General features: G+C 42.2%; 1 protein-coding gene across 6 annotated transcripts in view; it reads right to left on the bottom strand.

Moving 5' to 3' along the window:
* Positions 1-2393: 2393 nt before the first annotated feature.
* LOC106560366 (exocyst complex component 2) overlaps positions 2394-16919 on the bottom strand; it is a 95349-nt gene continuing 80823 nt past the window's right edge. For 5 of the 6 annotated variants that reach the window (XM_014123219.2, XM_014123218.2, XM_014123222.2 and 2 more), the window contains 3 exons: positions 15006-15067; positions 14590-14649; positions 2394-3831 (listed from right to left, as the gene is read on the bottom strand). In XM_014123219.2, the coding sequence (XP_013978694.2) occupies positions 3738-3831; positions 14590-14649; positions 15006-15067 (216 nt within the window). In that variant the 3' untranslated portion in view covers positions 2394-3737. Of the gene's footprint in view, positions 3832-14585; positions 14650-15005; positions 15068-16919 lie in introns of those variants that run through there. The other variant, XM_045687759.1, reaches the window with a different exon arrangement.

Raw genomic sequence — 16919 nt, 5'->3', positions numbered from 1 at the left:
CCATGTAACTTGTGGTTCTTCCCATTACAGCCTTATTACCAAAAACACCTATTTCAAAGAATCCACCTTGATCGATGTAAACATGTTTTCACCTGCGTCCAAAATGGAACAGAAGTGTGGTGTAAAAACTCCCCTCCCCACCTCACTTCTCTGGCACTGTAAACAGTACCGGTTGTGGAAGGATGAGACCTGAGGGCTTTGAACATACTGCTGATGTGAATGAATCCGTGGGTGGACACTCCACATAGAGAGTTAAGTTTAGAACAGACCAGAAAGAAGAGAGAATCAAAACAACCGCAGTCTAAATGGCTTTTCCCCTGCCTGGCCTGGGGTTATGGTGCTGCTGATGAAATGTCCCCTGCCTGGCCTGGGGTTATGGTGCTGCTGTTGATAATGAAGCTCACATTATGCAATTTGGCTTTGCTTTTTCTCAAACAGTCGATAGTGGCAATGAGAAGATGAGCACATTTTTGGGGTTTGTTTTGTCGATAAGAACATTTCAATCTCATATTTTATTATCATTTTTGGTTAGATTAGCGGCTAGATTCGTGCATTCGGCTATTTCAGCCACACCCATGCTGACAGGTGTATAAAAATGAGTGCACAGCCATGAAATCTCCATAGACAAACACTGGCAGGAGACTGTACTGAAGTGCTCAATGACTTTCAACGTGGCACCGTCATAGGATGCTACTTTTCCAACAAGTCAGTTCGTAAGATGTCTGCCCTGCTAGAGCTGCCCTGGTCAACTAAGTGCTGTTATTGTGAAAAAGTGAAAAAGTCTAGGAGCAATAACGGCTCAGCTGCGAAGTGGTAGGCCACACAAGCTCACAGAACGGTACTGGCAAGTGCTGAAGCGTGTAAAAATCATCTGTCCTTGGTTGCAACACTCACTACCGAGTTCCAAACTGTCTCTGGAAGCAACGTCAGCAGAAGAACTATTCGTCAGGAGCTTCATGAAATGGGTTATCATGGCCGAGCAGCCAGCCACAAGCCTAAGATCACCATGCACAATGCCAAGCTCGCCACTATTGGACTCTGGAGCAGTGGAAATGTGTTCTCTGGAGTGATGAATCACGCTTCATGATCTGGCAGTCCGACGGACTAATCTGTGTTTGGTGGATGCCAGGAGAACGCTACCTGCCCCAGTGTATAGTGCCAACTGTAAAGTTTGATGGAGGAGGAATAATGGTCTGGGGATGTTTTTCATGGTTCAGGCTAGGCCAATTAGTTCAAACTTTGTGGCAACAGTTTGGGGAAGGCCCTTTCCTGTTTCCGTATAACAATGCTCCAGGGCACAAAGCAAGGTCCATACAAAAATGTTTTTGCGAGCCAGGCCTAATCACCCGACATCAGTGCCCGACCTCAGTAATGCTCTTGTGGCTGAATGGATGCAAGTTCCCACAGCAATGTTCCAACATCTAGTGGAAAGCCTCCCATAAGAGGGGAGGCTGTTATAGCAGCAAAGGGGGGACCAACTCCACATTAATGCCCATGATTTTGGAATGAGATGTTTGACAAGAAGGTGTCCACATTATTTTGTAGTGTAGGTTATTGCTGGTAGGCTATTCAAGTCCCAATTGAGTTTTGTGTTGAGTTGTCTGGTAATGAGTGATGTTTTCATAATCACTCGTGAATGTGTGTAAAATGTTACTATCTTTTGTGATAAAACCCCCTGAGCTAACCCCATGGCTCAACTCATGAGAGTAAAGCATGTGGCAGCATGTATCTACTACTACAATGTCTGACATTCAGGCTGCATCATAACTGGACACGATTGGGAGTCACATAGGACGGCGCACAATTGGCCCAGCGTCGTCTGGGTTTGGCCGGTGTAGGCCGTCATTGTAAATAACAATTTGTTCTTAACTGACTTGCCTAGTTAAATAAAGGTTAAAATATACGACCACATAAATACTGCAAAACCGCAACCATCCACCTACAACCGAATCTGTCCTATATTTTTACAGCCAGTATGGAGTTAGCATAGACCACTCCTCTTGCTGTCTATCTTGCAGAATGGTTCACAACTTCCTAGCCTACCCCACTCTACTAACACCCCATCCCTGTCTAACTGGCCCTACACTATACTAGTGCTAGACTATGTGTGAGCTGTCAGTGCAATGATCTCCTGAATTGACTGCAGTGGCTAATCTATGGCTGGGGTTCTACCATCTATGGGACAGAGATGTCTCTCTAACTTTCACTCATTCACCGTCTCTGCACAACCTTCTATGGGACAAGCCTAATCAAGGTCAAGGACACTGTATGGTCTGAGTGAATGGGGTTGGGTAGGGTGTGAGTAGATCTGACAAATGGCAGCAATGTGTAATAAACCATTCAATAACGTAGTATCTTACAGTGATAAGGTGAAAAGTGACACAAGAACAGAATCAATTTAAATGTGTATTTTAATTGGCAGGTCTTTTAATTTGAGGACAGAACAGCACTGAAACATATAACACATAATGACACACCTGTAGTTTCTTTATGAACATTCAGAGAGCTGTGACCACAGTTGTTGGCTGGCTCTGACATATTTCTTAGCAGAAGAAAGTAGAGACAGTCCCAATTCCGTTACCAAATACCCACATACTGTATTGTTAATTATAGTGATTTTACTGATATCAATTTTGTTTATGAAGTGATTAAAACTCTAAAACATCTAACAGAATTACGGCAACTGAATTGGCTACAATGGGAAATCTCAATAGTCACAAAGCACAGTTGGGAGCCTGCTACTGTCATTCCTTCCACTGGCATACTGTTATGTTCAGCAACCCCTTCCTCTCTTTGCCTCTCTCTACCATCTCAAGTTATGTCACCTCTCCCAGCTCTTACTGACACCTACCCATGAGCACCCTCACTTTTTTTATTTACTGTAACCAGCAGCCTCACTCACTGAGCACTGACCGACACTGGACGTCCATGGACATTGAAAAGTAGTTGAAAGTTGGTCAGTCCACCCTGGCCTTGATGTTAACGACAGATGGAACGGACCAAATCTATCATTGACGTATGTACTTAACTATACTCTACTCTGCTTTACTGTGCTGTACTCTACTGTGATGTCCAAACTTGTGAAACATAAGGTGAATGACATTCAAATCTGTATAGTACAGATCAGGGACCCACAATGTAATTTTGTTCATTACTTTAATTCTGTAACCAGGTGTAAATCCACTTCACTTACTGTATTTCAATAACCAAAATAGATTTTATCAAACTCAAGGTGTCATTTCATAGGTGATTTCTGCAGACGTCTTTCAATCTTAATTAGGAGCAGATATTTAACCGAGTTTTTGGAAAAAATTGCCGCATAAAAGCCTGAGGGAAATTTTACCATAATTCTGTTACCAAAGTTTGCATCTGCAAAGTTCTTCCACTAAATTAGTGTATTGTTGAAAGTCGTCCCTGTGCATAGAGTAGTAGAGTTGGTTAAACTTTTGAAATCAATGTTTTTTTTTGGCATACATTTTAAGGTGAAAAAACTGAGTCAAAGCGTAATTCCGTTGCCGTGAAATTGCCCCTCAGCAAATTAGTGTACATATCTAAGATAAAAAATGTGATTAGTGTAAGAAAAGGCTAATTTCCGGTCTACTATAGATCTTATAACAATTGAACAAAAGGCTGTGAAAGCTTATCGCGACAAGTAAATAGGCATTGCAAATTATTTGATAGATAGAGATACTATAATGCCATTATATTAATGTTGAAGAGACGTACAGAGGTTTGGCTCATCTCTTGACAGGCTGGACATTAGAGGGCTGGAAACAGGTGAGTTGGAGCTGCATACTGCTCTTAAACCTATTTAGTAACTCCTCGAGTAACCTACACAGAGAGAGACAGAGAGACAGAGAGACAGAGAGAGAGAGAGCGAGAGAGAGAAAGAGAGAGAACGAAAAAAGAGACATGGAAGCAGGGAAAGAAAGAGGTAGAATAATGATATTAAATGAGGGTGTAACTGGAGAGATTTCAGTACCAACCGAAACTGTATTTGAATTCAATATTTTTGAATTTGTAATGCACACATTGAATTATTGAATTCATAAATTAAACTTCTATTTCAGGATATGAAACTGAATTGACTGAAAATTGCATTCATACATTTTATTGAATAATCAGTACAGTACCAGTCAAAAGTTTGGACACACCTATTCATTCAAGTTGAAAAAAAACAACTATTTTCTACATTGTAGAAGGCTGTTTTGATGTCTTCAAATAATGAAGTGTTAATAATGAAGTGTTTGATTCATATATTTTACATTTTAGATTTTTCAAAGTAGCCACCCTTTGCCTTGATGGCAGATTTGCACACGCTTGGCATTCTCTCAACCAGCTTCACCTGGAATGCTTTTCCAACAGGAGTTCCCACATATGCTGAGCACTTGTTGGCTGCATTTCCTTCACTCTGCAGTCCAACTCATCCCAAACCATCTCAATTGGGTTGAGGTCGGGTGAATTTAGAGGCCAGGTCATCTGATGCAGCACTCCATCACACTCCTTGTTGGTCAAAACGTCCTTACACAGCCTGGAGGTGTGTTTTGTCATTTTCCTGTTGAAAAAGAAATGATAGACCCACTAAGCCAAATCAGATGGAATGGGTATCACTGCAGAATGCTGTGGTAGCCAGGCTGGTTAAGTGTGCCTTGAATTCTAAATAAATCCCAGACAGTGTCACCAGCAAAGCAGCCCCACAACATCACACCTCCTCCCCCATGCTTCACGGTGGGAACCACACATGCGGAGATCATCTGTTCATTTGCTCTGCATCTCACAAAGACACGGCAGTTGGAACCAAAAATCTCAAATTTGGACTTATCAGACCAAAGGACAGATTTCCATTAGTCTAATGTCCATTGCTCATGTTTTTGGCCCAAGCAAGTCTCTTCTTATTATTGGTGTCCTTTAGTAGTGGTTTCTTTGCAGCAATTCGACCATGAAGGCCTGATTCACGCAGTCTCCCCCTGAACAGTTGATGTTGAGATGTCTGTTACTTGACCTCTGTGAAGCATTTATGTGGGCTGCAATTTCTGAGGCTGTCAACTCTAATGAACTTATCCTCTGCAACAAAGGTAACACTGGGTCTTCCTTTGCCGTGGCGGTCCTCATGAGAGCCAGTTTCATCATAGCGCTTGAAAGGTTCTTTCAAAGTTCTTGAAATTTTCCGGATTGACTGACCTTCATGTCTTAAAGTAATGATGGACTGTAATTTCTCTTTGCTTATTTGCGCTGTTCTCGCCATAATATGGTCTTGGTCTTTTACCAAATAGGGCTATCTTCTGTATACCACCCCAACCTCATCACAACACAACTGATTGGCTCAAACGCATTAAGAAGGAAAGAAATTCCACAAATTAACTTTTAACAAGGCACACCTGTTAATTGAAATGCATTCCAGGTGGCTACCTCATGGAGTTGGTTGAGAGAATGCCAGGAGTGAGCAAAGCGGTCATCAAGGCAAAGGGTGGCGACTTTGAAGAATCTCAAATATAAAATATATTTTGATTTGTTTAACACTTTTTTGGTTACTACATGATTCCATATGTGTTATTTCATAGTTTGGATGTCTTCACTATTATTCTACAATGTAGAAAATATTAAAAATAAAGAAAAACCCTGGAATGAGTATGTGTGTCCAAACTTTTGTATTTGGGCGATCTTTCTGGGCGACCTGACCAAATTCACATAGAAATGTGAGTTATAGATCATTCTCATTCAAAACAAGTCTAAGAAGCGGTAGATCGGTTCTATGTGCATTTTTTCTATGCTTCCTGTTCTTACGTTTCATTTTTGCGTCTTTTACTTATGGTTTTGTACACCAGCTTCAAACAGTTGAAAATACAATATTGTTGGTTATGGAAAAGATATTTCACAGCGGTTTAGATGGTACAATGACTCTCTACACTATACTTGCTTGTTTTGTCAAACTGAAATTAGGCGAACTACTAGTATTTCAGCAACCAGGAAATGTCAGAGCGATTTCTGCATAGTGCATCTTTAATATTTATGCATTCTGCTTCAATATGGTAAATATTGCAGTCATTGTCTGTGTATCAAGTTAATCAACTATTTGTATTTTATTGGGGATCCCCATTAGCTGCTTCCAAGGCAGCAGCTACTCCAAACACATTAAGACACTTATATTACACATAAAACAAAAGCTAAAACAGTACATCATATAACAGTCACACCACTACATATCCACAACATAAAATGTATGATACCACTACACAACAATATTACAATGTACGTGTGTGTGTGTAGAGTGCGTGTGCTAGCGCCTCTGTGTGTATGCGTGTGTCTGTACCTATGTGTGTGTCACTTCACAGTCCCTGCTGTTCCATAAGGTGTACTTCTACCTTTTTTCCCTGATTCTACTGCTTGCATCAGTTAGCTGATGTGGATTAGAATTCCATGTAGTCATGGCTCTATGTAGTACTGTGCACCTCCCATAGTCTGTTCTGGACTTGGGGATTGTGAAGAGACCTCTGGTGGCATGTCTTGTGGGGTATGTATGGGTGTCCGAGCTGTGTGCTAGTAGTTTACAACAGACAGCTCGGTGCATTCAGAATGTCAACACTTACAAAAACAAGTAGCGATGAAGTCAATCTCTCCTCCACTTCGAGCCATGAGAGATTTCCATGCATATCATTAATGTTAGCTCTCCGTGTACATTTAAGGACCAGCAGTGCTGGCAAATTTCCTAAGTCCCTCTTTGTGGCACCTGACCACACGACTGAACAGTAGTCCAGATGTGACAAAACTAGGGCCTGTACGTCCTGCCTTGTTGACAGTGTTGTCAAGAAGGCAGAGTAACACTTTATTATGGACAGACTTCTCCCCATCTTAGCTACTATTGTATCAACATGTTTTGACCATGACAGTTTACAATCCAGGGTTACTCCAAGCAGTTTAGTTACCTCAACTTGCTCAATTTCCACATTATTAATTACACAATTTAGTTGTTTCGGGTTTAGTGAATGATTTGTTCCAAATACAATGCTTTTAATTTTTGAAAGATTTAGGACGAAACGTATTCCTTACCACACATTCTGAAACTAACTGCAGCTCTTTGTTAAGTGTTGCAGTCATTTCAGTCACTGTAGTAGCTGATGTGTTTAGTGTTGAGTCATCCGCATACATAGACACACTGGCTTTACTCAAAGCAGTGGCATGTCATTAGCCAAGATTGAAAAAAGTAAGGGGCCTAAACAGCTGCCCTGGGGAATTTCTGATTTAACCTGGATTATGTTGGAGAGGCTTCCATTAAAGAACACCCTCTGTGTTCTGTTAGACAGGTAACTCTTTACCCACAATATGGTAGGGGGTGTAAAGCCATAACACATACGTTTTTCCAGCTGCAGATGATGATCGATAATGTCAAAAGCTGCACTGAAGTCTAACAAAACAGCCCCCCCCCCCAATCTTTTTATCACCAATTTCTCCCAGCCAATCATCAGTAATCTGTGTAAGTGTTGTGCTTGTTGAATGTCCTTCCCTATAAGCGTGTTGAAAGTCTGTTTGTTTACAGTAAAATAGCATTATATCTGGTGAAACTATTTTTTCCAAAAGTTTACTCAGGGTTTGTAACAGGCTGATTGGTCGGCTATTTGACCCAGTAAAGGGGGCATTACTCTTCTTGGGTAGTGGAATTACTTTGCTTCCCTCCAGGCCTGAGGGCACACACCTTCTACAACAACAAACACATTTTTCTCTCATGTTGCCAAAACTCAACAGCGCGTGGCACTAGGCAAAATACAGTTGAAGTTGGAAGTTTACAAACACTTTAGCCAAATACATTTAAACTCAGTTTTTCACAATTCCTGACATTTAATCCTAGTAAAAATTCCCTGTCTTAGGTCAGTAAGGATCACCACTCTATTTTAAGAATGTGAAATGTCAATAGTAGAGAGAATGATTTATTTCAGCTTTTATTTCTTTCATATACAGTTCATATACACTCAATTAGTATTTGGTAGCATTGCCTTTAAATTGTTTAACTTGGGTCAAACGTTTCGGGTAGCCTTCCACAAGCCTCCCTCAATAAGTTAGGTGAATTTTGGCCCATTCCTCCTGACAGAGCTGGTGTAACTGAGTCCGCTTTTTCAGTTCTGCCCACACATTGTCTATAGGATTGAGGTCAGGGCTTTGTGATGGCCACTCCAATACTTTGACTTTGTTGTCCTTAAGCCATAACTTTGGAAGTATGCTTGGGGTCATTGTCCATTTGGAAGACCCATTTGTGACCAAGCTTTAACTTCCTGACTGATGTCTTGAGATGTTGCTTCAACATATCCACACAATTGTTCTTCCTCATGATGTCATCTACTTTGTGAAAGCAGAAAAGCACCCCCACAACATGATGCTGCCACCCCCGTGCTTCACGGTTGGGATGGTATTCTTCGGCTTGCAAGCCTCCCCCTTTTTCCTCCAAACATAACGATGGTCATTATGGCCAAACAGTTCTATTTTTGTTTCATCAGACCAGAGGACATTTCTACAAAAAGTCCGATCTTTGTCCCCATGTGCAGTGGCAAACCGTAGTATGCTTTTTTTATGGCGGTTTTGGAGCAGTGGCTTCTTCCTTGCTGAGCGGCCTTTCAGGTTATGTCAATATAGGACTCGTTTTACTGTGGATATAGATACTTTTGTACCTGTTTCCTCCAGCATCTTCACAAGGTCCTTTGCTGTTGTTCTGGGATTGATTTGCACTTTTCGCACCAAAGTACGTTCATCTCTAGGAGACAGAATGCGTCTCCTTCCTGAGCAGTATGATGGCTGCGTGGTCCCATGGTGTTTATACTTGCGTACTATTGTTTGTACAGATGAACGTGGTACCTTCAGGCATTTGGAAATTGCTCCCAAGGATGAACCAGACTTGTGGAGGTCTACAATTTTTTTCTGAGGTCTTGGCTGATTTCTTTTCATTTTCCCATGATGTCAAGCAAAGACGCACTGAGATTGAAGGTAGGCCTTGAAATACATCCACAGGTACACCTCCAATTGACTCAAATGATGTCACTTAGCCTATCAGAAGCTTCTAAAGCCATGACATCATTTTCTGGATTTTTCCAAGCTGTTTAAAGGCACAGTCAACTTAGTGTATGTAATCTTCTGACCCACTGGAATTGTGATACTGTGAATTCTAAGTGAAATAATCTGTCTGTAAACAATTGTTGGAAAAATGACTTGTGTCATGCACAAAGTAGATATCCTAACCGACTTGCCAAAACTAAAGTTTGTTAACAAGACATTTGTGGAGTGGTTGAAAAACGAGTTTTAATGACTCCAACCTAAGTGTATGTAAACTTCCGACTTCAACTGTACAAAGGTAGGCTACTTTGTTAACACATCTGTTCTTAAATTCGCTCACTGTACATCATTCAAAACAACAGTGTAGGTTACTTTGAACCAACACTGTATAACTCAAGATCTAAATGCATATCCCCATGAAACTGATTGAGAGCAAATGGTTACTATGGGTAAAACTTGAAGAATTATCATTCACAATTGAATGCAGTGGTGTTTTCGTCTTACAATAACATTATACTATGCTATTATATTTGGTTCCGTTATGTAGAATACTGTGAACATTGTGATCTTGCAGAAATTGATTCTACATGATCTAAATGTATTAAACGAGCACCATTCGTCTGAGTAGCCTGTTCTCTGCAGGTAAAAGGGAGCCCTGCATTGTACACATGTGCAGAACGTGATCCTTGAAGTCAGAACCTGAAAAAGTCAGATCAATAGCCACAGCCTTGATTTTTATAATTGCGATTTGTAAATTGATGATAGAGTATTTTGTATTTGTAAATGTTGCAAATTAGTTGGATTGTGTACATGCCGGGCTTCCTTGGAAAAGAGGCCTTTGGTCTCAATGAGATTTCCCTGCTTCAATCAAGGTTAATTAAAATAATACCAAAAATGTGCTTAAGCCCATAGGGAAGCGATCAGGAAGTTAACTAAGGACAACGCACCGCTTGCTTAGCAAGTACTGCTTTCCCCAGACTTGAACTCAGGACCTCTGCCTCGCAAACACACGTGACCGCCCTCCTGAAGCATTCCAACCCGCCACACTATTGAAAAAGGCCTGTAGATCACAGTCTAGCTTGATTAGCGAGTACCATGTCCCTCTGATTCAGCTCATACAGAAACTCAAACTCAGGACCTCGGCAACACACTCGACCACCTTCCTGTAGCATACCAACCCATCGTGCTATGTATCCAAGATGGCGTAGCAGTCGGACGTGTGTTTGTCTTGTCCCATGTAAATAGTCAGTTTATCGGTTCTTTTTCGTATATATTTTAATCTCACTTTCCGCCTACGATCTAAATATACTTTCCTGCAACCCGCCTCACCCAATGTGGTACGGATCTGCTATTTTTATACGTTATAACTGGAACCTCAATCAGAAGCTAGCTAGCTAACTAGCTACTAGTCACTGTTAGCCACGGCTAGCGGTCTTCACCTTTAGCCCGGACACCAGCCAGCTTTAGCTCGGTCAATACCTGCCAGTCTGCACAGCGCGATATCAACCCAGAGCATATCGGACTGCTTTTCTCCACCACATCACCGGATTCCTGCCGCAAGCTCTGAGCCATTACACTGGATCATCACAGCTAGCTAGCTACAACCAAGTGGCTACTGCTGGCTAACGCCTCTGTCCCGAAGCAAGCACCAGTTAGCCTTGAGCTAGCCTCGAGCTAGGCCCATCTCCTGGCTAGCCGAAGAGGTACACTCTCTAATTCGTGGGCTACAATACCTCTTCTGCCAATTGGCCTGGACCCTTTATTGCCGACACGGAGCCCCACCGATCCATCACGACTGGTCTGCCGATGTAATCGTCCGATGTGGTTTCAACAGGCTTTTCCGTTGCGATGTTGCCAAACACCCATCAGCTAGCACCGGCACACTAGCTTTCTGAACGCCGTGCCTCCCGCTCGCCTAGCATAGTAGCGACTACCGAATGGCTCCCGGACTCACCTATTGCTGCTCATTGGACCCTATGGTCACTTCGCTACACATGCCTCTCTCTAATGTCAATATGCCTCGTCTTCTGCTGTTTTGGATAGTTTTTGTTTTATTTCACTGTAGAGACCCTTGGTTTCTCAAATGACTGCCTCGCCTGGTTCACCGACTACTTCTCAAATAGAGTTCAGTGTGTCAAATCGGAGGGCCTGTTGTCCGGACCTCTGGCAGTCTCTATGTGGGTGCCACAGGGTTCAATTCTTGGGCTGACTCTTTTCTCTGTATATATCAATGATGTCGCTCTTGCTGCTAGTGATTCTCTGATCCACCTCTACGCAGACGACACCATTCTGTATACATCTGGCCCTTACTTGGACACTGTGTTAACAAACCTCCAAACGAGCTTCAATGCCATACAACACTACTTCTGTGGCCTCCAACTGCTCTTAAATGCTAGTAAAACTAAATGCATGCTCTTCAACCGATTGCAGCCTGTACCTGCCCGCCGGCCTAGCATCCCTACTCTGGACGGATCTGGCTTAGAATATGTGGACAACTACAAATACCTAGGTGTCTGGTTAGACTGTAAACTCTCCTTCCAGACTCACATTAAGCGTCTGCAATCCAAAATAAAATCTAGAATCGGCTTCCTATTTTGCAACAAAGCCTCCTTCACTCATGCTGCCAAACATACCCTCGTAAAACTGACTATCCTACCGATCCTTGACTTCGGCGATGTCATTTACAAAATAACCTCCAACACTCTACTCAGCAAATTGGATGTAGTTGATCACAGTGCCATCTGTTTTGTCACCAAAGCCCCATATACTACCCACCACTGTGACCTGTATGATCTCGTTGGCTGGCCCTCACTACATTTTCATCGCCAAACCCACTGGCTCCAGGTCATCTATAAGTCTTTGCTAGGTAAAGCCCCGCCTTATCTCAACTCACTGGTCACCATTGCAGCACCCACCCATAGCACGCCCTCCAGCAGCTATATTTCACTGGTCATCCCCAAAGCCAACACCTCCTTTGGCCGCCTTCCCTTCCAGTTCTCTGCTGCTAATGACTGGAACGAATTGCAAAAAGTACTGAAGCTGGAGACTTATATCTTCCTCACTAACTTTAAGCATCAGCTGTCAGAGAAGCTTACTGATCATTGCACCTGTACACACCCCATCTGTAAATAGCACACACCCAACTACCTCATACAGTTTTTTTTGTTGCTCTTTTGCACCCCAGTATCTCTATCTGCACATCTATCACTCCAGTGTCAATGCTAAATTGAAATTATTTCGCCACTATGGTCTATTTATTGCCTTACCTCCCTAACCTTACTACATTTGCACACACTGTACATAGATATTTCTATTGTGTTATTGACTGTATGTTTAACCAGGTCGCAGTTGTAAATGAGAACTTGTTCTCAACTGGCCTACCTGGTTAAATAAAGGTGAAATTAAAAATATATTAATAAAAAAAGGTATTCAATTGCGCACGAGGCAACACTTCAGGCTGAGGAGTGAGTTTAACAGATCCCATCGGCTACACTAATACAACTCTTCAAGATCCAGCTAGGTTACTCATCGAAATAGTGTGGTTTGGTGGTCCATGCTTATGGGATGAGAAACTTGCCTGAGACCTGAAGACATGTTAGTTTGACATGTGTTAGTTTGTGTTTATTTAAAAAAATATATATATTTTACCTTTATTTAACTAGGCAAGTCAGTTAAGAACACATTCTTATTTACAATGACAGCCTGTTAGTTTCAAGTCTCTGGCAAGCCTAGGTATTGGTTATGTGACTTGAATGGGTCTCTTCGAGGAGGAGGTCAAAGGGGGGGTGAAGTGTAACAGGTGGTTTGGGGACCATGCTTGCGTGATGAGTAACTTCTCAAGAGACCTGAGAGTTACATTGTACTGAGTGCTGAAGGGGGTAGCGTGTAAAAATAGTCTGTCCTCAGTTGCAACACTCACTCCCGAATTCCAAACTGCCTCTGGAAGCAATGTCAGCACAGGAACTGTTCATCTGGAGCTTCATGAAATGGGTTTCCAAGGCCGAGCAGCCAGGCATAGCCAAGCATCGGCTGGAATGGTGTAAAGCTTGCCGCCATTGGGCTCTGGAGCAGTGGAAATGTGTTCTCTTTTGTGATGAATTACGCTTCACCATCTGGCAGTCCAGTGGACAAATCTGGGTTTCGCGGATTCCAGGAGAACTCTACCTTCCCCAATGCATAATGCTAACTGTGAAGTTTGGTGGAGGAAGAATAATGGTATGTGTCTGTTTTTCATAGTTCGGGCTAGGCCCCTTAGTTCCAGTAAAGGGAAATCTTAACGCTACAGTATACGCTACACATTCTTAACGCTACACATTCTAGACAGTTTGGGGAAGGCCCTTTCCTGCTTCAGCATGATAATGCCCCTGTGCACAAAGCGAGGTCCATACAGAAATGGCTTGTCGAGATCGGTGTGGAAAAAGTTGACTGGCCTACACAGAGCCCTGCCCTCAACTCCAACGAACACCTTTGGGATGAATTGGAACGCCGACTGCGAGCCAGGCCTAATCGCGCAACACCAGTGCCTGACCTCGCAGCAATGTTCCAACATCTAGTGGAAAGCCTTCCCAGAAGAGTGGAAGCTGTTATAGCAGCAAAGGGGGGACCAACTCCACATTAATGCCCATGATTTTGGAATGAGATGTTTGACGAGCAGGTGTCCACATACTTTTGGTCATGTAGTGCATTTCTGACCACTAATATCCCTGGAGCCTGAAATTTGCCTATTAGATGTTAGTATAAGTGGGCTAACACAGTCTTCTGACATGCAGGAGACCCGGTTCGAATCCAGTCAGTCACAAGAGCAAGATTAATTAGAAAGTGGAAAAGCTATCCTTCGAAGGGCTATGACATGGCTATTCAACTATATTGTTATTGGGGCCAAATTGCGTTTTTTGTCGCACTCCCTTCTAACGAGTCCTTTGAGCATCATAGAGGGGAACAGAATGCAGAACCGTATTCCAGAGAGTCTTAGCTTTCAGGAATTAAGTCATAATATCTCAGCCCAAACGCTAGAACCAAAATCATAGGAAGAAAGTGTATTCAAAATGCCACATTGGCTTCAGAAATCTGTTTAACACAAAGATTCTATCTGTTCACTTCTACCATTCCTTGCTGGCAAAGTACCAGGACGTTAACTCTGATTTTGAATCTGAATGTAGAGAACTGAATTTGAAGACTGAATCCGAACGCATTTAAGAAGTTGAATGTTTGAAACTTTGGTTAACTTGAAATTATAGTTTATAAACTTGATACCAGGGCAATGAATGCAATATTTACCATATTGAAATTGAATATATAAATATTGAATTTTAATATTCAATTAAATTGAATTTTAAAACTGAATGCAATATTAATTCAATCAGTTTAAAATCATGAAATACAAGTTCAATTTATGAACTCAACGACTCAATTTGTGCATTACAAACTCAAAAATAATGAATTCAATATCTAAATACAAATTAAAAAATAATGAAATCAAATACAGTTTCTGTTGGCACTGAATTCGCTCCATATTTTAACTGGAACCGGTATTACCCTTGATGAATGACTTACTTTTGGTCTGCTCCACTGTGTAACTGGGGGAGGGCCTCCAGAGCCTGCTTGAAGTTGGCGCTGAAACAAGATACACACAGTTGACACCACACGACACACACCAACATTCTACTACACAAAGGAGGAGACATACCATCACACAAAAACAGATTAAACTAGCTGGAGTGCTGCTTTCGCTTCTTTTTCAATCTACAGTACCCCCAGGTAATGTAGACTAGAGAGTGTCTGGTAGAAGGTGTGGGTAAGATTAATGGGACTTACAGGAATGACAGTGAGAGTACTGTGTCGTTTCTGTAACATATGTACGTGTATACAGTAGTATGCACAGTGTGTGTGAAGTGTATGTGTGCGTGTGGTACATAGGTGTGTAGTGGTGTAGTACAGTACAGTCTCAGGGAGTGTTTTTGGGGTCTTACTGGCTCTCAGATGACAGGTAGGAGGCTACAACATCTCTCAGAGCATTTATCTCCAAACGGGCCTGAAGAGAGTGAGAGAGAGAGAGTGAAATGAGGTGGAAACAGCTGCACTTCCTAAACCCCTGCCAAATGTATGACCATATAGGAGACACATATTTCAGTCAGATTACACAGACCCACAAAGAATTCGAAAACAAATCCAATTTTGATAAACTCCCAAATCTATTGGGTGAAATACCACAGTGTGCAATCACAGCAGCAATATTTGAGACCTGTTGCCACAAGAAAAGGGCAACCAGTGAAGAACAAACCCCATTGTAAATACAACCCATATTTATGTTTTATTTATTTTACCTTTTGTACTTTAACTATTTGCACATCATTACAACACTGTATATAGACATAATATGACATCTTTATTCATTTGGAACCTTTTTAAGTGTAATGTTTACTGTTCATTTTTTATTGTTTATCATCTATTTCACATACTTTGGCAATGTAAACGTATGCCATGCCAATAAAGCCCTTAAATTGAAATTGAGTGAGTGAGTGAGTGAGTGAGTGAGTGAGTGAGTGAGTGAGTGAGTGAGTGAGTGAGTGAGTGAGTGAGTGAGTGAGTGAGTGAGTGAGTGAGAGAGAGAGAGAGAGAGAGAGAGAGATGGATAAAGAAAAAATAAATAATGGGTAAATGAGGTTAAAAGGTCCAGTGCAGCAGTTTTTATTTCAACATCAAATATTTTTTAGGTAACAATTAAGTACCTTACTGTAATTAAAATGGTAAAAAAGAAACAAAAATAACTTCTTCGCAAAGAGCACTTTCTCAAGCAAGAATTTTGCTCGGACTGTCTGGGAGTGGTCTGAGTGGGGAAGGGAAAACTGAAAACTAGCTGTTATTGGCAGGGGTTTAGAGCTCTTTCTTATTGGTCTATTAACTCATTTACTGCCTGGTGATGTCACCAGGCAGGCCAAAACTCCATCCCACCAAAACAAGCTGACATTTCTGGCAGTCTTTTCAAACAGCTCTTACACTAAAAGAGCAGTTATCATCATTTTCATAATTTCAGTGTAATTCCAACTTCATAGTGTTGGAAATATATACTGTATAAAACAGTGACTGCACTGGGCATTTAATAGAGCACTTTAGGGTAATTTAAAGTATCCTCAGTTTGGACTGTAGAGTGTACAGTACAGAGTGTAGTACCTCGCTAATCAACTCATCCTTGACTGCTGACGTCCCTTCCGTCTTCAAAACCTACACTCGATCACTCCGATGTCAACAACTACAGACCAGTATCCCTTTTTTCTTTTCTCTCCAAAACTCTTGAGCGTGCCGTCCTTGGCCAGCTCTCTTGCTATCTCTCCCAGAATGACCTTCTTGATCCAAATCAGTCAGGTTTCAAGACTGGTCATTCAACTGAGACTGCTCTTCTCTGTGTCACGGAGGCTCTCCGCACTGCTAAAGCTAACTCTCTCTCCTCTGCTCTCATCCTTCTAGACCTATCTGCTGCCTTTGATACTGTGAACCATCAGATCCTCCTCTCCACCCTCTCCGAGTTGGGCATCTCCGGCGCGGCTCACTCTTGGATTGCGTCCTACCTGACAGGTCGCTCCTACCAGGTGGTGTGGCGAGAATCTGTCTCCGCACCACGTGCTCTCACCACTGGTGTCCCCCAGGGCTCAGTTCTAGGCCCTCTCCTATTCTCGCTATACACCAAGTCACTTGGCTCTGTCATATCCTCACATGGTCTCTCCTATCATTGCTACGCAGACGACACACAATTAATCTTCTCCTTTCCCCCTTCTGATAACCAGGAGGCGAATCGCATCTCTGCATGTCTGGCAGACATATCAATGTGAATGACGGATCACCACCTCAAGCTGAACCTCGGCAAAACGGAGCTGCTCTTCCTCCCG

The sequence above is a fragment of the Salmo salar genome, chromosome ssa10 (assembly GCF_905237065.1).
Source record: "Salmo salar chromosome ssa10, Ssal_v3.1, whole genome shotgun sequence".
Taxonomy (NCBI): domain Eukaryota; kingdom Metazoa; phylum Chordata; class Actinopteri; order Salmoniformes; family Salmonidae; genus Salmo; species Salmo salar.
Note: the sequence above shows the minus strand (reverse complement) of the source record. Positions and strands in the feature narration are given on the sequence as shown.